This window comes from Zalophus californianus, chromosome X (assembly GCF_009762305.2).
Source record: "Zalophus californianus isolate mZalCal1 chromosome X, mZalCal1.pri.v2, whole genome shotgun sequence".
NCBI lineage: Eukaryota > Metazoa > Chordata > Mammalia > Carnivora > Otariidae > Zalophus > Zalophus californianus.
Window position 1 is genome coordinate 93,926,493 of NC_045612.1, and position 25,981 is coordinate 93,952,473.

General features: G+C 45.9%; 1 protein-coding gene across 3 annotated transcripts; it reads left to right on the forward strand.

The window, feature by feature from the left end:
* The first annotated feature begins 1,713 nt into the window (after positions 1 to 1,713).
* CXHXorf38 (chromosome X CXorf38 homolog) lies at positions 1,714 to 25,644 on the forward strand. 3 transcript variants are annotated; one of them, XM_027609471.2, is made up of 7 exons: positions 1,714 to 2,006; positions 2,159 to 2,293; positions 9,222 to 9,341; positions 10,937 to 11,086; positions 11,380 to 11,583; positions 21,437 to 21,599; positions 23,361 to 25,644. In XM_027609471.2, the coding sequence occupies exons 1-6, from the start codon at positions 1,791 to 1,793 to the stop codon at positions 21,596 to 21,598; spliced, it is 987 nt and encodes a 328-aa protein (XP_027465272.1). In that variant the 5' UTR covers positions 1,714 to 1,790; the 3' UTR covers position 21,599; positions 23,361 to 25,644. The 3 variants fall into 3 exon arrangements, with proteins under 3 accessions (XP_027465272.1, XP_027465274.1, XP_027465273.1); XM_027609472.2 differs by having other exon boundaries at positions 1,715 to 2,006; positions 11,380 to 11,559; positions 23,361 to 25,643; XM_027609473.2 differs by lacking the exon at positions 2,159 to 2,293.
* Positions 25,645 to 25,981: the final 337 nt, after the last annotated feature.

Consider the following 25,981-nt stretch of genomic DNA (forward strand, 5'->3'; position numbering starts at 1 on the left):
TGCAAGCAGAAACTAAAATATACATGATTTGAATTTAAATACCACTAATAACTGTGTTGCAGTTAATACAATAACTCATTCAGCCACAGGATACTAACCGTTTGTTAGTCATTTGGACCATTATTAATTCGGTAACTTCAAAAAGTAAAATTTTGCTACTCTAAATTCAGAATCCAATTTCTATATTTAAAAAAGTTCCTTTCTTTCATGATTTTTCCCACAAAGAACTACCCATTATATTTTACTTTAATATTTATTATCCAAGTTCTTGGTATAAAATCAATATACAGAAAATTTTAAGAGAACTTATCAGGAAACTTAAGGGACAGAAAGGAAAACTGTTAATGTATATTTCATTATTTCTTGGGGAAGTTCCTTTTTCATTTGGTTTGATGGGAGTGGACAGTATGTCCAAGGAAATGATTTGGAAATTTACTTAGGGTGGATTTAGTATTGAGGTTATTAAGAAAAAAGCAGCAGAGGTCAGCCAGCATGCTGCTGCACAACCCCAGGAGACTTCCAAGTGGCCAGTGATTTGTTCAGATACCTTGCCCAGGAATATGACTGATTGGTGGAAGGGCGCGTTTAGATCAATGTAAAAATAATAGCTAATATTTACTGAGAGCTTACTATTGCCAGGCACTGTCCTAAGTATTTCAGTGTGTATTTAATCCTCACAACAACTCAGTGGGGTAGGTATTATTATCCTCCTCCTACAGATGAGTAAGCTGAGGCCCAGAGAAATGAAGTATTTTGCTGATACCAAAATTAAGTTTGCTTAAGATCAAACAGTTAAAAGGGGGCTTTTTAAATTCAGAGCTAGAGCTCCTACACACTTGTGCCACTTTGCTCTTAACCACGAAGTCAGGGAAAAGTTTTGTTTAGACTCTTCCCCCAGAGCCCTTTGACTACACACAATTTTAACACTTCCAAGCTCAAGAAGCTCACTAAAACGCAACTAAAACTGAGAGGACCTCTTGTCATACGGAGTTGACAGTCCATTGCCTTCTGATCCTCATGGCACTTAACTTGGAAGTTACTGCCTTATGTAAGAAGCACTAATTATAACCGAGAGTATTAAATAATCGTCTAAGCTGGATTCTTCGGTACCATAGTGGAAGAAGCCCTTATCCGGCTCCGGGCGGTGCAGCCCTCCACAGAATCCAGGGGATGCGTCGTCCTATTTGCTTCTGCTAGATGGCCCAATGGCGGATGTTTTTGAGCTTTGTGTCACCTTGGCACTGCAGACGCATGGTAGATGCGTGCTGCAGGTAGCCAGCGGTCACACTGCACTAATGCCCTTACTTGCTACAGCCAATCTGTTGGGCTTAGGGACAAAATAAACTTTATAGAATTGTATAATGCAAGGAACATAACGTAATTCAAAAAGTGCGTTGAGCATCTTCTGTATTTTTACAGTAAAAGAGCACAAACATCAGGAGAGGGAGTCGAATCGGGGGCTGGCAGGGTCTCAGTTTAGGGGAAGAGACAAGAGGGCGTTAAGAGTTTCAGGTACAAGCTCTCTGGGCAAGCATGGGGTAAAGGAATTACACATCTGCTGTCACCTAACACGGGGGGGGGGGGCGGGGGCAGGCGTACCCTTGAAGCCGGAAGGCTCCGCCCCGAGATCCAGGGCGCCGCGCGGAGAGCTCTGGCCCTGCCCTTCGCCCGGCACGTAGGGGCGGGCTCCGGGCGGGGCCGGCGGCACCGACCAGACGCCCGCGCCTGCGCACTGCCGCTCGCCCCGACCCTCGACCGTGGTTCAGTACCCTCCCGGGCCCGAGCGGGACATGGTGCTGTCAGAACTGGCCGCGCGCCTCAACTGCGCGGAGTACAAGAACTGGGTGAAGGCGGGCCACTGCCTGCTGCTGCTGCGCGGCTGCCTGCAAGGCTTCGTCGCCCGCGAGGTGCTCGCCTTCCACCGCGGCCTGCTCGCCGCCGCCCCCAGCCTGGGCCCCCGCGCCGCCTGCCGCAGCGGCTCTCGGTGTAACCCGCGCGCCCGCCAGGTGAGCCCCTGGCCCCCGCGTCCCCCGTCCCGGTCCCCGAGCGTAGGGTCCCGAGCCCTTCCTGGGGCGGGGCGGACCGCAACGCCCCGGACTCACTTGCCCAAGACGCCGCCCCTCCCTCCCGGGCCCCTTCTCACCCCCGCCCCCTGTAGTTTCAGCCTCAGTGTCAGGTTTGCGCAGAGTGGAAACGGGAGATTTTGAAACACCACACCAACAGGAATGGAGACGTCCACTGGGGAAACTGCCGGCCGGGCCGCTGGCCCGTCGACGCCTGGGAGGTGGCCAAGGTAAGCACCTGCTCAGGAGGGTAGGAGGTGACCCACCAGGTCACATGGAGCCCAGGGCCCCAGAAACAGGTGCAAAGATAGAAAGAGAGGAATGGGTGTTTGATCTAGGGTCTAGTGTCCAGGCGGTTCAGAGCTGCTGTCTGGATCTGATCTAGCTTAGCGAAGTAGAAGCTTGCGTCTACCTTTCTTCTAACAAGGCATTTAAGTTTGCTATCCCTGCTTGGACAGCTGTAGCAAAGATTTCAACAAGAGACGCTGACCCAAGATGTAGAGCGAGCATCGTGAGCACAGGCCCAGAGGGAGAAACACATAAGGCGTTTTTGAGTGTAGGCTCCCTGAGTAGCTCATTTTGGCTATAGGGTGCCATCAGGATGGCAGAGGAAGCCAAGGGAAGTTAGGGCTAAAACAGAAAGGACTTTAAGTGGCCAGGTAAGGAATAAAACTTTGGGATGGTCGGGTGGAGTGGGCAGCCAGATAGAAGGCTTTTAGATCTTGCCACTCTGACTTGCCAGCTGGGCCATTCGGGGATTTTTTTTTTTTTTTTTAATGTCTTCCAGAAGCCCATTAAGGGGTAGGGCAAGGCAAAGTCACCTCCTAACACACATTAACTTTCGTAGTCCGTCTACATGCTGATTAGCAACAGGCACAGGGTTGGTGCCTTGGAAGCAGGGATCAGAGTCCCAGCTCTGCTGCTGTTGTGTGACCTTAGGCGAGCCTCTGTTCCCTAAACCTCAAAAATGAGGAAGTTGGACTTGATCAGTGGCCACAGACTTGTGGCTATCGTGGACCCATAAACCCACCACATCTACACCCTCATCCCAATTTTTGTTGTTGTTGCGACCATAGAATTGCCAACTCTTACTTTTACCTACAAAAGAAAGAAACTTAAAATTCTGCCCTTTACTGTGACTGTCCCTCACCTGTTTGGTCTTCGTTGCTGCTTTCATACCCTTAGAATTCTCTTGAAGCCCATGTCCCCTGCCCATGCCCCTTTTTGCTGCTGTCACCCACAGACCTTCTAGTCCAACCCTGGTGTTTATGTTCTCCAACCACATCCTCCTTTTTTTCCTCCTTTCTCTGAACTTGCACAGCCCAACGGCAGCCCTGATGACACCATCACCTACTTGTGCTCAGGGGACGAATCTCACGAGGGAACTGACCGGTTTCACTTTTAGTTCTTGATCCTGTGCCCCAGTGGTCTGGCCACGGCTCTGTAGAGGGCTCCTGTTCCTGGGGACAGCTATTGCTGTCTTTCCCTCGCCAAGCTCCGATTCCTCCACCCTCACTCCCAGCTGCTGACTGTGCATTTTCCCTGCAGTTGATGCATGCCCCCACATACATGCTTCCTCATCTTTTTACCAGACCTGCGAACGTACCTCCACGTGCACCATCTTCTTCCTTCTGCCACAGAGGAGGAAGGGTGTCTCTCTTCTTACCACCTTGGCCCTCCACTTGTAGGTCGGACCATATCCCCTCCCACCTGCCTACAGACTTTCAGGCCTCAGGTATCTACTCTGTCTCCCTCGCGGCTTATTCCCATCACCATACAGGTAGCTTTAATATCGCCTCGGTTTATTCAGTTTTTTTTTTTTAAAGACAAGATTAAACAGGGTTACTATATGACCTAGCAGTTCCACTTCTAGGTTTATACCCAATGAAATGAAAATACACATCCGCACAAGAACCTGTGCTGTATGAGTGTTCATAGCAGCACTATTCATGACAGCCAAAAGGTGCAAACATAAATGTCCATCAGCCGATGAATGGATGAGCAAAATGTGGCCTGTCCATACAATGAGATGTCATTTAGCCATGAGAAGGAATGAACTGGGGAGCCTGGGTGGCTCAGTCGGTTGGGCATCTGACTCTTGATTTCAGCTCAGGTGGTGGTCTCAGAGTGCTGGGATCGAGCCCTGCATCGGGCTCTGAGCCCAGCAGGGAGTCTGCCTGGGATTCTCTATCCCTCTCCCTCTGCCCCCCCTCTAAAATAAATAAAAATCTTAAAAAAAAAAAAAAAAGGAGGGCACTTGGGTGGCTCAGTCGGTGAAGCAGCTGCCTTCGTCTCAAGTCATGATCTCAGGGTCCTGGGATCAAGCCCCCATATCAGGCTCCCTGCTCAGCAGGAGTTGGCTTCTCCCTCTGCCCCTCTCCCTGCTCATGCTCGCTCTCTCGCTCGCTCGCTCGCTCTCAAATAAAATCTTTAAAAAAAAAAGGGGGAATGAAGTACTAATACATGCTAGGACATTGGATGAATCTTGAAAACATTATGCTAAGTGAAAGAAGCCAGTCATATATGATTCCATTTCTATGAAATATCCAGAATGGGCAGATCTATAGAGACAGAGATGAGTGGTTGCCAGGGCCTGGGGGTAAGAGGGAGATAATAACTAATGGAGGTAGAGGGCTTCTTTTTGGGGTGATGAACATGTTCTAAAATCGACTGGTGATGGTGGCACAACCCTGTGAATATACTCAAAACCACTGAACTGTACATTTTTTTTTTATTGAGGTATAACTGACATATAACATTGTATCAGTTTTAGATGTACATCATAAAGGTTTGATATGAGTATATATTGAGAAATGATGCCACATCACTATACATAGTTATAAAAAGGTTTTTTTCTTGTGATGAGAATTTTTAAGATCTGTTTCAGCAGCTTTCAAATATGCAATCCAGTATTATTAACTGTAGTCACTGTGCTGTACATTACATCCCCAGGACTTACATATTTTATAATTGGAAGTTTGTACCTTTCGACCCCCTTCACCCATTTTGCCCACCCCCCACCTCTCACAACCACTGATCTATTCTTAGTATCTATGAGCTTGGGGTTTTGTTTCATTTTGTTTTAGATTCCACAGAGAAGTGAGATCATACAGTATTTGTCTTTCTCTGTTTGACTTGTTTCACTGAACACAGTGCCCTCAAGATCCATTCGCTTTGTCCCAAAGAACTGTATGCTTCAGGGGCGCCTGGGTGGCTCAGTCAGTTAAGCGTCTGCCTCCGGCTCAGGTCATAATCCCAGGGTCCTGGGATCGAGTCCCACATGGGGCTCCCTGCTCAGCAGGGAGTCTGCTTCTCCCTCTGCCCCTCCCCCTGCTCATGCGCACGTGCGCGCGCTCTCTCTCTCTCAAATAAAATCTTAAAAAAAAAAAAACTGTATGCTTCAAAGGGGTGAATTATATGGTATGTAGATTATATCTCAATAAAGCCATTTTAAAAAAAAACCTTGAATAAATATTTGGAAAATAAAATTTAAACAGAAAGGAAAGCTTCCCTTGAGCCATTCCCTCCAGCTCTCTCCCCATTTCTGTATCTGCCTCCCATACCCATACCCAGTGGAGCTTCTCAGAAAGGGTTTTATGCCTGCTCCCTCTTCCTCAGCTGCCGGTGACTCTTCAACCCATTCCAGCCTGGCTTCTGCCCCTGCCAGCCCACCGCGTCTTTGTGTCGGGCATGCGTGACCTTCAGTTCTCCAGCCTCCCCTTCCTTCCTCTCAGGCATTTGGCGTGACTGGCCCCTCTTCTTGAAACACCCGTGGCTTTGTGACATCATTATCCCCACACGGGCTCCTCCTCCTCAGCCTCCTTCCCGTCCTCGGCTGGCCTTTGTCAGGCCTCTTCTGTCCCCCTCTTCTGCTCTGGCCACACTGCCCCGGCCCTTGGAATTCACCGTTAAATACTACACTCATGCTGATGGCTCCCCAATTTGTCCCTCCAGCCCTGCCCTCTCTTCTGAGCTCCAGGTGCCCCTCTCCAGCTGCGTGCTCCACCCCTTTCCTTATTCCCGCCTGGGCACTTCTGAGTTTATTTTTCAAGCAGGATTCGTCATCTCTACTCCCCAAACCCACGGCCGTGCCCCAGCAGCCACGACCTACAACCACCCTCGCTTCATCTTTCCCCGCTCACCGCCCCCTTGTTTACACCTGCAAACTAGTTTTGGATTCCTTCTCTCTGACTCCTGCCTGGGTTCTCTCTGACTCCTGCTTGGCCTCTGGCGACAGCCTCCCACCCGGCCACCTCTGCCGCTGCTCTGGTTGCCTCTGGTCGCTTCTGGTCAGTTCTCCACACAGCAGGATGTGTGGTCTTCAAGGGGGAATTAGATTTAGTTTTAAATTAGCTTCCCTTGCATAAAACCCTTGGCTGGCTTTCTGATGTCCCTTTTAAAAAATTTTTTTTCTTAAGATTTTATTTATTTATTTGACAGAGACACGAGAGAGGGAACACAAGCAGGGGGAGTGGGAGAGGGAGAAGCAGGCTTTCCACAGAGCAGGGAGCCTGATGTGGGGCTCGATCCCAGGACCACCTGAGCCGAAGGCAGACGCTTAAGGACTGAGCCACCCAAGTGCCCTCTGATGTCCTTAGAATAAACTCCAAACTCCTTTCCAGGCCAGTAAGGCCCAGCGTGATCCGACCCCTGTTTGTTTCTGCAACCTCATCTACTCACTGAAGAGACAGGAGAGGGTAATGGGACGCAGTAACACGCATTTCCCACCACTGTGCGTTTGACATCTGGAACACAGTGGCATGTGATACCATTTTAAGAAACTCCTTTCGGTGGCAAGGAGGCAGCAGAGCCTCCCTGTCGGCTTCTAGTTCGGAAGAAAGGGAATAATTGCGAGAATGAAACGTGAATGTGGAAAAAACAGGTCTATATTGGTGAGAAAAGGCCAGGTGCAGGACACACCTTGCCATGGAAAAGAAAAACTATGCCTGGTTTTGAGGCACCTAAGACCCCTGGGATCATCCTCCCAGCAGGAGCTGAAGTAAATTTTTTTTCCTTCAGTTTTGTTGCACTAGTTTGGCTGTGATACAGGAGTTAACTTCTATGTTAACATCATAGCATCCATGGGCGCCTGGGTGGCTCAATCGGTTGGGCCTCCGACTCTTGATTTTGGCTCAGGTCATGATCTTGGGGTCATGGGATTGAACCCCACGTCGGGCTCTGTGCTCAGTGCTGAGTCTGCTTGGAATTCTCTCTCTCCCTTTCCTTCTGCCCCTCCCCCTGCTGGTGTGCTCTCTCTAAATAAATAAGTAAATAAAATTTTTTAAAAAAATCATAGCATGCATCATAGACTTTCAGAGGCTCAGCATGTCAGTGGCTGTTAAGACATGGAAAGAGTGATGGTACTGGCTACTGTGCCTTCTGATATGGGCCATTCATGCATACAAAGTTCTTTTTTTTTTTAAGATTTTATTTATTTGAGAGAGTGCACGAGAGAGCACGAGGGGGCGGGGCAGAGGGAGAGGGAGAAGCAGGCTCCCCGCTGAGCAGGGAGCCCGACATGGGACTCGATCTGAGGACCCTGAGATCATGACCTGAGCCGAAGGCAGACGCCCAACCAACTGAGCCACCCAGGCACCCCTCCAAAGTTCTTAATTATGGGAGGCTCCAGCAGAGGATTCCACCACTGTGAGGAAGGTAGCCCTGACTCTCCTTGGGGTGTGTGAGCCCTGACCACAGCCCTTTTTGGAATACCGTTACAAGCAGGACTGTAGGGAGCATTGTGGTTGCTTGCCTGCTGAGATGTGTTCCTTTTCAAGGGAACAGGTCTCTTTAGAATTCTTACTGCAAGCAATCTTCATATGTCATCTTTTCTAGTCCCTTGGCAGGAATGTACTGGTGAGCTTCTGAGCTTGGTAAAGTTTTTGCATTCAGGTGTAAATTTGGGATTGTTTCAGGAAAGAAATATACCCAAGCCTTGTGGTGACACCATTTTGGGTGTCCGTGCCTTAAAATCCTACAAAAGGCAAGATCATGCTAGAACAAGTCCCTTCTGATACATCGAGCATCTCAAACCCTAGGATTCATCTGTAACTCCTGGGGAGGTCATGCTCGCCTTGCACCATCAACATAATAATTGCCAACATTTACGGCCTAATTGGTTTACCATGTGCCAGGCACCGTGCAAGTGCATCCCCTGCATTAACTCATTTAATTCTCACGATGTCCTTCGAGGCGGATAAGGACACTTATCCCCTCCTTACTGATGAGGAATCTGAGGGTAAGTAACTTGCCCAGAGTCACACAGTTGGCAAGTGGCAGACCTGGGATTTGAACCCAGCTGTGTCACACTGCAAAGCCCGGGCTCTTTATGCTACCACACGAACTTGCTCAAGTCATCTTTATTTTTTTAAAAAAGATTTTATTTATTGGAACGCCTGAGTGGCTCAGTCGTTAAGCGTCTGCCTTCGGCTCAGGTCATGATCCCAGGGTCCTGGGATCGAGTCCCACATCGGGCTCCTTGCTCAGTGAGGAGCCTGCTTCTCCCTCTCCCTCTACTGCTCCCCCTGCTTGTGCTCTCTCTCTCTCTCTCTGACAAATAAATAAATAAATGTTTTACAAAAATAAAAAATAAAAAAGATTTTATTTATTTGAGAACGCACAAGCAGGGGGAGCGGCAGAGGCAGAGGGAGAAGCAGGCTCCCTGTGGAGCAGGGAGCCCGACGTTGGGCTCCATCCCGGGACCCTGGGATCATGACCTGAGCTGAAGGTAGACGCTCAACGACTGAGCCACCCAGGCATCCCTTGCTTCAGTCGTCTTTAAAGTGCCCATTTGGAAGTAACTATTATTTTTAAATTTCAAATCTTCTCCACAACTCAGCCGCTGAAATGTCAGTGCTTCCTACCGGTGCAGCCTGCTTCTACACCATTAGGAAAGGACAAGAAACCAGTTCTGTTGAGTGTTTAAGTATTTCCGATAGCAGAGGGGACAGGCAGAGCAGCCCTTCGGTTACCACCCTTGGCCAAGGCTTAGCTCTGACACCGGTTCCCGAACTTACGTTTTGGACTCACAAGACTCGACCTCGAAACCTCAGTAAGAGAATTTCAGTCATCATTTGGGAAGTGAGCAAATAACACCTGCCCCTCTAGCTCCTAGGGTTGGAGGAGACTCAGGTGTCCCTTGTGCGTCCCCTACCATAGGCCTTCATGCCCCGAGGACTGGCAGACAAGACCAGCCCCAAGGAATGTGATGCTGTTGCTCTTTTAAGTCTCATCAACTCCTGCGATCACTTCACGGTTGATCGAAAGAAAGTCACAGAGGTAAGAGCCGGTGGATTTAAAACCATACAGTGAGGGTCAGTCGGGTTGGTACTGTGAAGACCGCCTGAGAGACGCACCCTGTGGTGCCAAAGCAGCCGTGCACACATAGCATGCAGGCTGGCCCCAAAACAGTGGTGTGCAAGGAACGTTAAGCTTTGGTTCAAGGTTGGCGTCACTAAGTGGGCTAGCGGGGCTCACGGCACATGTGCCTTCTATATGTCCAAGAAGCCCCATGCGAATGTAGGCAGGAGATTGACCCCTTAGTTCTCCCTCACTGAGGTTTCCTAGCACCTTGATCTTATACAGTTTGCTACTAAAATAGATAAACCACAAATTTCTCTTCCCTGGTATGCCATAAACGGAAACAAAGTAATCTTCTATATTAAAAAAAAAAAAATAGAAAAGCAGCGCATCACTCTGTCCATTGTATGCCAGCATCTGAATCCTGCCCTTCTGCATCTCTTTGGCTAGAACAATTGCAAGACCAAGGCACATAGAACTGAAGGAAATAGAAACACTAATGGACAATGTCAGAATAGATCGCAATGCTTGTCAGATTTCCTCTGGGGGATTTAGACTTTCTCTGTTTCACCAGAGAACAGCTCTTGCACATTTATTACTCTGAGAGTTATCGAAAAGAGTGTATAACATATCTGGATTATATATAACATGCAGAGAAAATGCATGTGTATTTTACTGGCATGCCAGCAGCTGAAAGGACTGAGAATCTTGCTTGGTATCAGCAGAGGCAAAAACTGTCACAGTACCAAGTTGCCCCTTTGTATCTTTTAACCAAGAATGTTGAAGACTTTATGTGAATTATATATTGATATATGAGACATGGGGCACCTGGGTGGCTCAATCGGTTAAACGTCCGACTCTTGATTTCAGCTCACGTCTTGATCTTGGGGTCGTGAGTTCAAGCCCCATGATGTATATTTAACCCCTTGACCCAGCTTCCTGGAGTTCCAACAATATTTAAAAGATTTTCGTATTGTCTGCTTCAGCCTTTGGGTGTACCCAGAGCCAGAAACCAATATTCTTGCTTTTTAGCATGTGGTTTTAAGTTAAGAGATTTGAGGGATTGTGTAAGAGTTAACCAGCCAGTCACAGGATTTCAAGAGCTAACAGTAGTTGTAGGCTTGATTGTATTTCTTATTCCAATGACTCCCAAGTAGCAAGCGGTTGAACATCCCCTCAAGCCCTGGTAGCACCTATAGGCCACGCTTGTGGATTTTGTAATTAACAAAGCCTTTCTGCAGTTTTTCTTTTTTTTTTTATTCCACTTGACATAATGTCATGTGGCATAGCTCTTTTTTTTAAGATTTTATTTATTTGAGAGTGAGAGAGAGAACGAGCACAAGCAGGGGGAGCGGCAGGCAGAGGGAGAGGTAGAAGCGGAATCCCCCTCCTGCTGAGCAGGGAGCCCGGTGTGGGGCTTGATCCCAAGACCCCGGGATCATGACCTGGGCCCAAGCAGACCCTTAACCAACTGAGCCAGCCAGGCGCCCCTGTAATTTTTCTTCGGAACTTCAAAATCTGTTTACCTCGTCATTTGACTTTGAAACCTTCTATCCTTTTTGGCCTTTCGGTAGGTGATTAAGTGTCGTAACGAGATCATGCATTCTTCAGAGATGAAAGTGTCTTCTCTGTGGCTTCAAGATTTTCAGGTGAAGATCCAAAATTTCCTGAATGAATTCAGGAATATTCCAGAGATTGTGGCAACATACACCAGAATAGAACAGGTAAAAATCAGATTTAACAGTTCTGGCATAAAGAATTAGGGGGGAAAAGACAACTGCAGTCACTCATTAAAAGTTGAAGTTTGTTAGATTTAAATGAAATTTTAGAATGTAAGCTGGGGGGAAAATGTTGATATGAAATCCGTAATTGTACTGGGCTTGAGAAGCTTTTCTGTGGCCACAGGATATTGCTAAAGAGGATCCAGTCAAAGATGTTTAGTTACAAGTTCTTTGAGCAACCCAGTGGAGCATCTTTTGCATTCCATCATTCACACATCTGTTCGGTAATCCAACAGCTGCTGACATCTGACTGGGCTGTTCACATCCCCGTCGAAGATCAGCGAGATGGGTGTGAATATGAAACAGGAGTTTACCTGAGTGAGAGCCAAGTCAACGAAATAGAAATGGAATTACTAAAGGAAAAACTTCAAGAGATCTATCTTCAAGCACAAGAACAAGACGTGTTGCCTGAAGAGGTAAAAAAAAAAGAAAAGAAAAAGGTATCGTATGCTTTGTGTGAGTAAACAAAACAAAGAAAGGTGCCAGGGAGGAAGAGTCGCTCATTTTAACAGACTGCCAGCTCTGTTTCTGGTTGAGAAGTCAAATCGTTTCCAGAAATGAGTACGCTTTTGGCACACACTAATATTACCTCTCCACAAATATTTTCACTCAATCAGCAAACAGTTGAGTGCCTAATGTGTGCACGGAGTGGACCAACACGGTAAGGGCTACAGCGGGATTCCGAGCAAAAGGCTCAGGGGGTTCTCGACAGGTCAGGGGGGATTGCAAAAAAAAGACTTTGCCGAGAAGATGCCGTTGGGCCGGGACTAGCAGAATCACACAAGCATGTGGCAAACTGGCAAGAGCAGGAGGCTATTGTTGGCCGAAGGAGCTGCACTTGCAGAGGTATAAAAGAATAGCAGGGCCTGAGCAGTGACAAGGCAAGTGTAGGAGGGAGGGTCCGATGAGCTTGGAGCCGTAGTTTGAAAGGTTGCTATGCTGTTCCAAGGGGCTTGGGCCTTGTTCCCAAAAAGCAGTGGGGAGCCAACAGGTGTTTTTAAGCAAGAAAGAGTAAATCGAATCGATCCGATGTGGCTTTTAGAAAGTTAACTCATGGTAGTTGGAGACTGGAAACTAGCAGGAGACTAGCAGGAGGCTGTCACAGCCGTGTGAGAATGGAAAAAGGACAGAAACTAGAGGTGCGGCTGAGGGGCCGGATTCTGCAGGCATTACTTGGGCAGAGCTGATGGCTCTTAGTGGCTGCTTGGATTACTTGGAGGGCGGCATGGGGCTTGAAGAACATGGGGAAGGAGGGGTTAAAGGATCAACAAGGTTTCCAGCTTAGGACACAGGCAGGCTGATGATGGTCTTAAGTCCTGCTAGGGAACACAGGACAAATGAATCCCCTTTGTTACATGCAAGGTATAAAAAAAGCCAACAGTAGTAGAATTGTATTCTAGTAAAGTTCATTCATGATTTTATTTATTTGGGTCCTTTCTCTTTTCTTTTTGATAAGTCTGGCCAGGGGTTTATCAATCTTGTTAATTCTTTCAAAGAACCAGCTCCTAGTGTCGTTGATCTGTTCTACTGTTCTTTTGGTTTCTATTTCATTGATTTCTGCTCTGATCTTTATTATTTCTCTTCTCCTGCTGGGTTTAGGCTTTATTGCTGTTCTTTCTCCAGCTCCTTTAGGTGTAGGGTTAGGTTGTGTATTTGAGACCTTTCGTGTTTCTTGAGAAAGGCTTGTATTGCTATATACTTTCCTCTCAGGACTGCCTTTGCTGTATCCCAAAGATTTTGAACAGTTGTGTTTTCATTTTCGTTTGTTTCCATGAACTTTTTAAATTTTTCTTTAATTTCCTGGTTGACCCATTCATTCTTTAGTACGATGCTCTTTAGCCTCCATGTATTTGAGTTCTTTCCAACTTTCCTCTTATGATTGAGTTCCAGTTTCAAAGCATTGTGGTCCAAAAATATGCAGGGAATGATCCCAATCTTTTGGTACCAGTTGAGACCTGATTTGTGTCCCAGGATGTGATCTATTCTGGGGAATGTTCCATGTGCACTAGAGAACATGTGTATTCTGTTGCTCTGGGATGGAATGTTCTGAATATATCTGTGAAGTCCATCTGGCCCAGTCTGTCATTTAAAGCCCTTATTTCCTTGTTGATCTTTAGCTTGCATGATCTGTCCATTTCAGTGAGGGGGGTATTAAAGTCCTCTACTATTATTGTCGATGTGTTTCTTTGACTTTGTTATTAATTGGCTTGTATAATTGGTTGCTCCCATGTTAGGGGCATAAATATTTACAATTGTTAGATCTTCTTGTTGGATAGACCCTTTAAGTATGATATAGTGTCCTTCCTCATCTCTTATTACAGTCTTTGGTTTAAAATCTAATTTGTCTGATAAAAGGATTGCCACCCAGCTTTCTTTTGATGTCCATTAGCATGGTAAATGGTTTTCCACCCCCTTACTTTAAATCTGGAGGTGTCTTTGGGTCTAAAATGAGTCTCTTGCAGACAGCATATCAATGGGTCTTACTTTTTTATCCAATCTGACAGCCTGTGTCTTTTGATTGGGGCATTTAGCCCATTTACATTCAGGGTAACTATTGAAAGATATGAATTTAGTGCCATCGTATTGCCTGTAAAGTCACTGTTTCTGTAAATTGTCTCTGTTCCTTTCTGGTCTGTGTTACTTTTGAGCTCTCTCTTTGCGTAGAGGACCCCTTTCGATATTTCTTGTAGGGCTGGTTTGGTGTTCACAAATTCTTTTGGTTTTTGTTTGTCCTGGAAGCTTCTTGTCTCTCCTTCTATTTTCAATGACAGCCTAGCTGGATATAGTATTCTTGGCTCGTATTTTTCTCATTTAGTACCCTGAATATATCATGCCAGTCCTTTCTGGCCTGCCAGGTCTCTGTGGATAGGTCTGCTGCCAATCTAATGTTTCTACTGTTATAAGTTACAGACCTCTTGTCCCAAGCTGCTTTCAGGATTTTCTCTTTGTCTCTGAGGTTTGTAAGTTTTACTGTTAGATGTCGGGGTGTTGACCTATTTTTATTGATTTTGATGGGGGTTCTCTGTGCCTCCTGGATTTTAATGCCTGTTTCCTTTCCCAAATTAGGGAAATTCTCTGCCATAATTTGCTCCAATATACCTTCTGCCCCCCTCTCTCTTTCTTCTTCTGGGATCCCAATTATTCTAATATTGTTTCGTCTTATGGTATCACTTATCTCTCGAATTCTGCCCTCGTGATCCAATAGTTAATCTTTTTCTCAGCTTCTTTATTTTCCATCATTTGGCCTTCTGTATCACTGATTTTCTCTTCTGCCTCATTTATCCTAGCAGAGCCTCCATTTTTGATTGCACCTCATTAATAGCCTTTATGATTTCGACTTGGTTAGATTTTATTTCTCCAGAAAGGGATTCTCTTGTGTCTTCTATGCTTTTTTCAAGCCCAGCTAGTATCTTTATAATCGTCATTCTGAACTCTAGTTCTGACATCTTACTTATGTCCATGTTGATTACCAGTTGGTACTGCCTCTTGTTCTTTTTTTTGAGGTGAGTTTTTCCATTTTGTCTTTTTGTCCAGAGGAGAATAGATGAATGAGAGAATAAGATGTTAAAAGGGTAACAACAACCCCAGAAAAATATACACTAAACAAATCATAAGAGACCCGAAACCAGGGGGAAAAGAAAAAAAAAAAAAGAATATGATCAGACAGGTGAGTAGAACAGAGCCACACTAGATTTTGGGTGTATTTTGGTCTGTTAGAAGAAACTGCCTCTCAAAATTTTAAAGAAAAAAAAACATATGATGAAGGAATGGAATATGACTGTAAAAATGAAAATTAAGATTTTAAAAAAGGAATTGATAAGTTGCTTAAAAATTTTTTTTTTAATTGAAAAATTAAAAAAAAAAGAGAGAATGTGATCAGGCCAGTGAATAGAACAGAGCCATACACTAGATTTAGGGTATATTTTGGTCTGTTAGAAGGAACTGCATCCCAAAATTTTAAAGAAACAAAAGCTTATATATATACAAAAAATAAGGATAAGTATGATGAAGGGATGGAATATGACTGTAAAAATGAAAATTAAAAAAGATTTTAAAAAGGAATTCGTAAGATGTTGGTTGAAAAGGAAAGAAGAAATATTCAACTAAAAAAATAGAAAAAGAAAAAAAGAAAATTTTAAAAATTAACTTTGAAAGACTAAAGAAAGCATCATGGGAAAAAAGCCCCCCTAGCGCTGGGGTTTTGTAGTTGTCATTGATCGGTAAACTTGGTCTTGGCTGGCTGTTCTTGCTGATCTTCTGGGGGAGGGGCCTGTTGCCTGGTTCCCAAACGTCTTTGCGGGAGGCAGAATTGCCCCGCCCTTGCCGGGTCCCGGCTAAGCAATCTGCTCGGGTTTGCTCTCGGAGCTTTTGTTCCCTGCGAGCTTTCCGCACAGCTTTGGAGGACGAGAGTGAAAATGGCGGCCTCCCAGTCTCCGCCCCCGAGGAGCCAAGAACTCGGGGCCCCGCTTCTCACTGTGCCCCCAGAGAAAAGCAGCCAATCACTCCCATCTCCCCGGTCTCTGGCTGCACTCTGTGCTCACCTGGCCTGTGACCAAGCATTTCTATCTCTGGCACCCGACCCCGTGTGGAGTCTCCAAACCCGGCTGATCCCTGCCTTGCGATCCCGCGCCACTCCTCCCGGGGGAGGGAGGGGAGTCTCCCCAGCTCTGCCGCTTGTTAGGTCCCTGCTGGAGGAGCAGTGGCCCGACTGGGCCGCAGATCACCGTTTATGGCAACCCCGAGCTGAGAGCCTGTGCCTCGGCTCCGTCTGTGGAGCCGCTTCCCTGCTCCGATACCTGGGAGCTCTGCCGCACTCAGGCACCCTGAGTCTTTCTGTGACCCCGAGGGTCCTGAGACCACACTGTCCCATGAGGGGTCCGTGTCCCCCCCCCCCCCCCCCCCCCCCCCCCCCCCCCGCTTAGCCACTGGAGCGACGTCCCTCAGCGGAGCCGACTTCTAAAAAGTTCCGATTTTGTGCTCCGCGGCTCTACCACTTGCCCGTAGCGGCTGATGGAGGCCCCCTCCCCTGCCGTCTGTCCTCCCAAATATCACCTTGGATTCACTTCTCCGCACGTCCTGCCTTCCAGAAAGTGGTTGCTTTTCTGTTCAGAGTTGTGCTCTTCTTTTCTTCGATCTCCTGTTGAGTTCGTAGGTGTTCAGAATGGTTTGATCCCTCTCTAGCTGAATTCCTGGGACCAGACGAAATTTAGGTCTCCTACTCCTCTGACATCTTGGACCAATCCCTTCTCTAGTAAAGTTCAGACTTATTCCAGTACTTGCTGGCTTAGAGTTCTAGATCACCAGGAGATCTTGGACAAATCATTTTACCTCTCTGTTCTACCTTGTCTCCAAGGAAAGTAGTTTTGCTGGTTACCTCTTTAAACAGTGTTTATTTCATACAACGTGTGTTTCATTCATTAAGCCATGCTCCTCACTGCTCCATAGGCCTCTGTTAACCGTTTTGACCTTGACCTAGCTGCTTCATTCAACTTGGTGAGCTCCTTTAGCAGAAGGACTGAGAACCCCTGGTTTTTGGATGCTCCCACCCCAGCACACCGTAGGCGTTTACAGTGATGAAAAAGATGATTGTGTCTTCTATTCTCTAGATCCGTGTGTTTTATCTGAGTTTATTTTAAAATACCATTAGAACCAGCCCCAGTTTTGTTTTTGCTGCTTCCATCAGAAGCCGTGTGGAACAGGGGCACCTGGGTGGCTCAGTCGGTTAAGCGTCTGCCTTCGGCTTGGGTCATGATCCCAGGGTCGTGGGATTGAGCCCCGCATTGGGCTCCCTGCTTGGTGGGGAGTCTGCTTCTCCCTCTCCCTCTCCACCTCCCCCTGCTCGTGCTCTTTTGCTCTCTCTCTTACACTGTCTCTCAAATAAATAAATAAAATCTTAAAAAAAAAAAGGCCGCGTGGAACAGGAGAAGACACAACCAGGTCAGGCTTAAGGCCCCAGAGGTGTCAGTAGCTCCGTCTTCTCTCTTGAGGGAGCTGTAGTTCTTTTTTCTGTTTGTGTAACAAACAAAATGCCTCTGTAGCGGTGCGCTCAAGCCAGGAGTCTATGTAAGTTAGGAGCTGTCAGGGAACCTGGCAGGGACCAGATCCCCCTGCTTTCCATGCGAGGCAGCAACCGCTGACAGACTCCAGGCCACACGGCTGGCGAGTGAGGGCTGGCTCTGGGGGTCTCGCTGCTCTGGTCCTGTGCCTTTCCGCATGCAGCCCTGCAGCTTCTGCCTCACCGAGGAGCTAGCTACTGTAAATTTTGAACCCTCGTTATCTCTGTTTCACAGACAGGAAATTGGGGTGAGTGGGCTTGTCTTCTGGGTCCCCAGAGTCTCTGGATAGAACTGATAAATTCTCATTTTTCATGCTTTCTGTTCAGTAGGCCATAGCATCTCTCTTGATATTTCAATTGATCAAAATGTAAGTTAGGATTGATTAGCATGTCATCTCGAAGAAGTTGAAGGTTGGCTTTCCACAATGTGTGGAAGTGCTCTCTTTTGAAAGTTCGGTACCGTATATGGGCATCCATGTTCTTTATCTGTAAGAACTGTAAGACACCATGAATCCAGTTACTTCTAAGAAAGAAACAGAAAACACCACTGCTAATTTATTGTAAGACACTATCAACTGTAAGGTGCCTTCTCATCTGAGATGCTAAAAGATGAAGAACCAGGCATCCAGGAATTTAGAAACACCATGCTTATAGTAGGTGTTTGTGAAAACAGCATGGCTAACGTTGGAAAACCACGGTGAGAAGAAATGGTTCGTGGTGGTAATTTAGGGTGCCAGTTTCCAGCAGCGCGTCACGGAGCATGGGGGTGCCAGGGACCGCAGAGCAGACAGAGCTCATCACCTCCGTCCTGTTCTGTTCAGGTGACGAGCCTCAGTGATGTCTCGCATTATGAAAAGGGGTTCCCATTAAAATACACTCTGCCTGTAGAACTGTGATTGTGAAGTGCATTCCGCTCCAGAGCCACGGAGCAGCAGCTGCTCAGGCCCCTTGCGACATGTGTGGACTGTGTCCACCATGGGCCCTTCCGCAGCAGCCTCCGGCCGCCGCCCAAGACCCCTCCATGTCACCCTGCCAGCCCTCAGTGCTGTTAGGATCCAGCGGATTTAACCATTCAGCTAAAGCACGTGCAGTAAGGGGCTGAAAAAGTGCAGTAAGGGGCTGAAAAACATGTAAGGAATTTGTGCATTCTTTAAAATCATTACTGATTTCTTAAACCCTGGTGAGGAAACTGTCTCACGCCTGGGGAGCCTTGAGCAGCAGGGGCAGGGACAAAATGTACCTGCAGCAGTCAGGGAAAGGGTCGAAATGACCCTTCATTTATTACATTTCAGAAATAGTTACAGAGCCTGTGCCTCCAGTGTGCCAGGCCCTGTTCTAGAAGCTTGGTGTGCATCAGTGAACAAACCAAAGACCCCTGTAGGGGGAGACAGTAAATAGTCAACGTAGTAAGTAAATGACGCTCCTAAGCATTAGAAAAAGTGCTATGTAGAGCACGGTGTGGGGCATCAGGAGTTAGCAGAGGGGGGCCGAGTAGCAGGTTGCGTTCTGGTGGTCAGGGGGGCCTCGTGGAGGATTGGCGAGGCGCATAGCTGGAGGAAGGGCCTTCAGGCAGGGGGCGTAGCAGGTTGAGCAGGGCAGCTGGTGTGGGGGTAGAGAAAGAAAAGTGGGTGAGGACGTTAGAGAAAGGAAGGTGGAGGAAGCAAGTCCTTGTGGCCTGTGAGCCACTGGAAGGGCAGAGGCTCTTCCTCCTGACATGGCAGCCGTAGGACGGGAGTGGGGAGACCCAGGAGGAGACTGCTGCCTGTACCAGGTTCAGACCAGGGTGGAAGTGGAGACATAGGGTCACCGGTGAGAAGGGGCACAGAGACACGCAAGACAAGCCCAAGAGTTTGGAAGAATGGAGGCACTAAGCCTCTTTTGCCTGGAGCAGTGCATGGCTCGTAATAGATTAGCTCGGGATAAATATTTGTGGAATGAACATAGAAAGCAAGGGATATGCCGGACACAACGCTAAGCACTTGGAGTAGATTATTTCTAGTCCTCATGAGAATCCTAGGTGGTGTTGGTATCACCATCTTTCATTTGCATACATGCAAGGAAGCTCAGAGAGATCAGGTGTCTGGCCCAGAGTTACACAGCTGGTTAAGTGGTAAAGCTGGGCTTCAAAATCCAAGTCTGTCTGACTACATTCCATAAGTTTTCTAGTACTTTCAGTTTTTCCACCTCTATTTCCTCTTCTCCCTTTACCTACAAATGTGCATAAGTCTTCCCCATTCTGAATTTAAAAAATTTGTTTTGACTGTGTCAAACTGGTTTTTTACTTTGTTCCCATGTGTTCATTTTGAATTTTGTACCTGTACGCTTACTACTATTAAACTTATGAATATTTTATAAATATTTAATAGTAATAAGTGTATACATATATGTAATAGTAATAAATGTGCGGGTACAAATGCCAAATGAAAGGGCTTCATTTTATTTTATTTTTTTAAAGATTGTATTTATTTATTTATTTGAAAGAGCGAGCGAGCATGAGCGGAGGGGAGGGGCAGAGGGAGAGGGAAGGACGGAATCTCAAGCAAGACTCCCCACTGAGAGCAGAGCCCATCAAGGGGCTCAATCCCACAACCCTGAGATCATGATCTGAACCAAAATCAAGAGTCGGCTGCCCAACTGAAAGCCACCCAGGTGCCCCTTATTTTATTTTTATATATACATATATATGTATGCAAATATGTGTGTACATACACATATAGAGATAGATATATAGCCCTTTCCTACAAATGTAGGAGGTTTTAAAGCAAAAAAGAATTTTTAAAATTGTTTCCATTTTTATTGAGATATAATTGACACTGCATAAGTTTAGGGTGTACGGCATGATGAGTCAACCTACATATATTGTGAAATGATCACCACAGTAAGTTTAGTTAACATCCATCAGCTCATCTAGGTACAAAAAGAAAAAAAGAAAAAATCTTTTAAGAGATGCGAACACTTGGGATTTACTGTCTTAACAACGGTCTTGTGTATCACACAGCAGTGCTAGCTGTAGTCATTCCTGTAGTACGTTCCGTCCCGAGTGCTTATTTATCTTATAACTAAAGTTTGTACCTTTTGACCACCTTCTTCGCATTCCTCCTCCGCCTACCCTCTGCCTCTGGTAACCACAAGTCTGATCTCTTCTGCTAGGAGTTTGTTTTGGGGGGCTTTTTTTTTTAAGATTCCACATATAAATGAGATCATACAGTATTTGTCTTTCTCTGACTTCTTTCGCATAGCATAATGCCCTCAAGGTCCACACACATGATCACAAATGGCAGAATTTCCTTCTTGTTGATGGCTGAATATCCCATTGTATATATACACCACGCCTATTACCCATTCATCTATCAGTGGTTGCTTAGGTTGTCTCCATGTCTTGGCTATTGCAAATAATGCTGCTTATGAACACAGGGGTGCAGATAATCTCTTCGACATGGTGTTTTCATTTCCTTTAGATATGTTCCCAGACGTGGAACTGCTGGATCATAGGGTAGCTCTATTTTTAATTTTCTGAGGAACCTCCATACTGTTCTCCATACTGGCTGCACTAATTTACATCCCCACCAACAGTTCACAGGGCTTCCGTTTCCTCCACAACCTCTCCAGTGTTCGTTATCTCGTCTTTTTGATGACGGCCATTCTAACAGGCATGTGGTGAGATCTCATCATGGTTTTGATTTGTGTTTCCCTAATGATGAGCGATGTCAAGCACCTTTTCATGTATTTGTTGGCCAATCATACACCTTCTTTGGAAAAATGTCTATTCAGGTCCTTTGTCCATTTTTCACTGGATTATTTGGAGGTTTTTGGCTATTGAGTTATACGAGTTCTTTATCTCTTTTGGATATTAGCCCTTAAAAGTAAAAAAATTTGGGATGCCTGGGTGGCTCAGTCCGTTGAGCGTCTGCCTCCAGCTCAGGTCATGACCTCAGGGTCCTGGGATCGAGTCCCGCGTCGGGCTCCTTGCTCAGTGGCGAGCCTGCTTCTCCCTCTGCCTGCTACTCCCCGTATTTGTGTTCACTCTCTCTCTCTATCAAATAAATAAATAAAATCTTTAAAAAAAAAAAATAAGCAAAAAAACTGGAGGAGACAAATACCCCCTTGTGTGGTCCCAGAACCATCTGTTGGCGGACACATGAGCAGGAGCCAGTCTCGGACCTAGTAAGTTTTCCATCTGAATTACAAGCCTGCTGTAAAATGATCTAAGCCGTACATTATATGGTTTCCTCTTGCAGATCTTAAATCGACTGCAAGTGGTGAAAGAATTTCTGAGAAGCAACAAGGATCTTAGAAATGGTCTTAGAGAAGATCTGCAGAAGCTAGACAGCCTCCATCTACAGCAGCAAAAACCAGATTCCAAGGAACCTGGGGCCCAGAAACCTGAAGGGAAGGCCTGAGGTGAGTTTCCGCATATGAAGATAAGTAAGGACTGAATATTACCTCATCACCTTGATGCTTGTTCTCTTATATAAGGCCATGATGAACACACAATTTAGTCTAACCTGAAGTTTCCCTGTGTCCTTATTATTTGTTTTTTTTTTTAGATTATTTATTTATGTATTTGACAGAAACACAGCGAGAGAGGGAACACAAGCAGGGGGAGTGGGAGAGGGAGAAGCAGGCTTCCTGCTGAGCAGGGAGCCCAATGTGGGACTCGATCCCAGGACCCTGGGATCATGACCTGAGCTGAAGGCAGATGCTTAACGACTGAGCCACCCAGGCGCCCCGTGTCCTTATTATTTGAAAGAAGGGACACTGAGCTTTGTGCTCTAATTGATGGTTCTCACATCTGTGAAGTAATTCAACATAATCTCCCTGTCAGCTTTGTTTATAAAGTCCAGTATACCTGAAGTCACTGGTCTAGTCTTAAGTAAATCAACTTTCTAACTTAAAAGCCTGTCAACCCTAAAATGATGCCACTGCTGCCTAGCTCTTAGCAACTTGTTCATTTCCGTAAGAAAAACTTGTTAAAATGACTGTCTCTGATGTTTCATGGTTTTCCCTTCAAATAAAGAAAATTAAGTGTTTTAGGTTGCCCTTTGACAAAAATCAGGCGTGTTATGTGAAGGTCAGTACGGCTTCAATCTCAGCTCTTCTTTTTTGGGCAAAAGGAAACACCAGAGTACCCCGCCCAAACAAGAAGGAATTTTTGTCGTCTTTCCTGGACTTCCTTTGACTCTTTGGGAATATTTTTTTTTTAACATTCATAAGCTTGGTGTCGTGTTATCTGTAACCGCCCAAAAAATGTTAGATGTTGCTGTGCCAAAACTTGCTATCATCCAGGGTTTTTTTTGTTTTGTTTGTTTGTTTTGATTTTGGGGTCTTGAGGTTTGGGGTTTTTGTTTTTGTTTTGTTTTGCTATTCAGAAGGTGAGGTTCTTTTCTGGTCCTAAACTTAAAGGTGCCTCACACAGTGAGGTCTGTGTTTAGCCAGGCCTGTGCGAAGGGTCACACAGAGTTCTCTGCCTGCCTGCACCCAGGCCCTCTCCCCACACCCATTCCTGAAAGTCTCATTTACGAGGATGCCCAAGGGGTGGGCTGTGATACAAATGTTGAGATATAAATCCTTCCTTTTTGAAAGAAGGCAAGAAAACAAATCGCCTGGAAGGCCATTTCCTAGCCTTTTCCAGTTAGTACAGAACTGTTGCTCCCCGTTTCTGGTAGGCCACGGCAGGAGGGCGAGGAGGTGGGCCCAGGCTGGTCAGGGGGCACCGGAGAACACGGTGACTTGACTGACCAAAGCAGGCAGAGGGCCCAAGCCAGCATCACAGATGGGGATGTCGGGGAAAGCTCCGCAGTTGCTGGCTTGTGTGTGGTACTCCTGGGAAGAGTCACCTCCCGTAGCCATCACAGCTCTTTCTTGGTCAGTTCTATATATTCCGAGTGCCGAGCACAGGGCCCAGCCCTTGTGTGCTCTGTGGCTATTTGTTGACAGAAGGATCCACCGACAATTTATTCTTACACATGAATGTGTGTCATACTGTTAAACTAAGCCTGGTCCTTTGTTAATGAGATTTAAGGATGAAATGTCACCGTTCTTCTGGAAATTCAAAGGCATCATCAGTCTCTTTGCACAGATGGACAAATTCATTTGTAACTGCTTCTATTGCTTTACCCCAAGAGTCTTCCACTTCTGACTTTGTCCTGTTTGTTTCCTCAGCTACAGAACCCCTGTCCAGTCGTTTGCAGTGGTTCAGGGGATCAGCCTCACCCTCCCCTCCATCTGCTCCTTTTCAAAGCCAGCAGCACTTAACTGGGCCAAGTCACCTCTGGACCTTCGGGGACAGAAGTGCCACCTGCCCCGCTCCCTGGAGGAAGTGCTTCCACTCCAAGCCCAAAGGAAGCCATCCTTCACTTGTCTAGCTGCCCATCAAGAACGTGGTCTGTAGACACTGGGCAGTGGGTGGGGGTACATTTGGTATGTTTTTACATTATAATGCTGTAAACCCCGGATGAATGCAAATGTGCCTGTAACTGACTATTTGGTCTTGAATCGTACATTTTCTTTGTCCGTTCACTTCATGCCGTTCCTTCAGAAGACTTCCATAGTAAAGTAAGAATCCTCATTCATCTCGCAGCTATGCCCAAACTGAGAAATTTGCCAAGACGTTTCCCAGCTTCTAGATGTAAGGTATATCTAGAAGGTGGGATCCAATTAAATCTTGATTCACTAACCAAGTTAAGACCTGATTTCTAGCTTTAGGAACTTGTGGTTATGAACACTTTTGTTTCATCCCTCCTGTATCCAGTTAGCTTCTCCTTCTCTGTCCAACATTTATCAAGTGTCCGCCATGGCCAGGTGCTGAAATGGATGCAGATGTGAGGATTTATAAGATGTGGACAATGGTATACATGCCGTCATCTCTGGATTTATTGTATGCTCTGATAAATGAATGATACTGTGCAGAAAACATTATACTGGCAACGGTTTAATTACCTTGAAATCGAAGAAAGGGAAGACATGTCCAGAGAGGGCTTTAAAGCAAATGGAGCGTGCATGGGGACGTCAACCTGTGGGCCTCTCCTCTATGGATCTGTGCACGTGGCGCAGGATGTGCACACAAGGGTGCTCACAGCAGCGCTGGCCGCTGGGCATCAAGAGATGACTGGGTAAATCCCAGCGCGTCCACGCCACAGAGCATTATGCAATTGTAAAGAATGTCATACTGCTGCAGTGCAGTAGTATGGACTGCTCTCTAACACACACGAAACGGAAAAGCAGAATGTTCAACAGTGCATGGTATGCTATAAAACTATTTGTCTTTTTCAATAAAAGGTCTGGAAAGTCGTGTGCCTTTCCCAGGCTCCTTTGCTGGGTTACCTCTGGGAGAGGAATTGGGGTCAAGGGGTTGGTTAGCAGAAATCTGGCTTTTCTGTTTTGGGCCTCGTCCCATATGAAATGTGTGCAACAAACACATGCTCCTAGTATTTTGAAAGTTCTTAATTACAGTTTGTTCATTTCAAGATAATCAAGAGACGTGAACAATACAAATTCAAACTATAAGACTTATGTGTCACATTTCCTGGAATAGGCTGTAGCCTCCCATTTTTGTGGGTGTCAGCTCCACCTCTAGGGGCACTTGGGAGGCGTCAGGGTCCAGAGAAGCCCAGGAAGTGGTCTCCTTTCCACACAGGGCTGTTTTGTCTCTGAGGGCCTGGTTTTCATTCAGCAATATGATTTACTCTCTCCGCCTCTCCCTGCGACACAATATGTGGAAAGAATTAGAGGAGAAAACGTTTCGGCATTAGGGTTGCAAAGGTAAGGCCGTTCTTTGCATTTTAGCCTGTGCTTTGCCCGGGAACTCAGAGGACCTAAGGAGAAGGACATTACTTTTTAAACTCAGCATAAAGCACGAATTCTGGGTAATAACGAAAGTGTGTCAGTAACAAAAACTTCTGGAAAAATAGCCCTGCCAATTCAAAATGTTCTTGGCTTCATAAAGTAGCAGAAGAGATCTGTAGACAGGTTAAATTGGCAAGGCCAGAAAGGATTGTGTTTGAGAGTTTGGGGAGATTATGAAGTGATTGTTACCCTAATGATTTGAAAGGCTCATTTTTATTAAAGTATTAATCACTTATATGGCTTTAAACATGAATATCCTAGGCAACAAAGGGTGCGACCTCTTGGGTGGGCATACTACAAATTAGATCCTGTAAGTGGAGCATTGCCTGAGAGTTGGAGGCATTGGAATCTTTTGGATTTTTTTCTCTAATCATTTTGCCCTCTAAATTGTAAATGTAGAGTGATAGGGAATTATCAGTAGGGATTATTACCCACTTTTGCCTTACCAGGTCAATTAGAAACCTACCTGCCTTTGATCGAAATATACTCAAATTACAAAATACATGTTGTAAGACAGATCTAAAAATATATTAATTTCTACTCACATAGTAGTGAAGGGAAAAATTCCTTTCAAGTTTTAATAAAAACCTTGATAAAAGGTTATGACTCACTTCAAAACTTTAAGAACTGGTTTTTATTATTACATTATAGTCTGAACTATCTAAAATATGAAAATACCATCTTCCAGAGACTTCTTTCCCTCTTCTCAAACCCATGCTTCATGATATATGCATGTTAGTTATGACCACAAAAACTGTAAACTGAGCATTTTGTGACGTCTTTTGGGGGAAGGTGGGTGATGACTTGACATGCTTTATTACTTTCTACTGAGTTTCAGAAAGGCATGAGAATTTTTATTTCAGAACCATATGTGGTAGCCAGCCTCCAAGATGGCCCCGCAAAGATCCCTGCCCTCCTGGTATTCCCATCCTTGTATT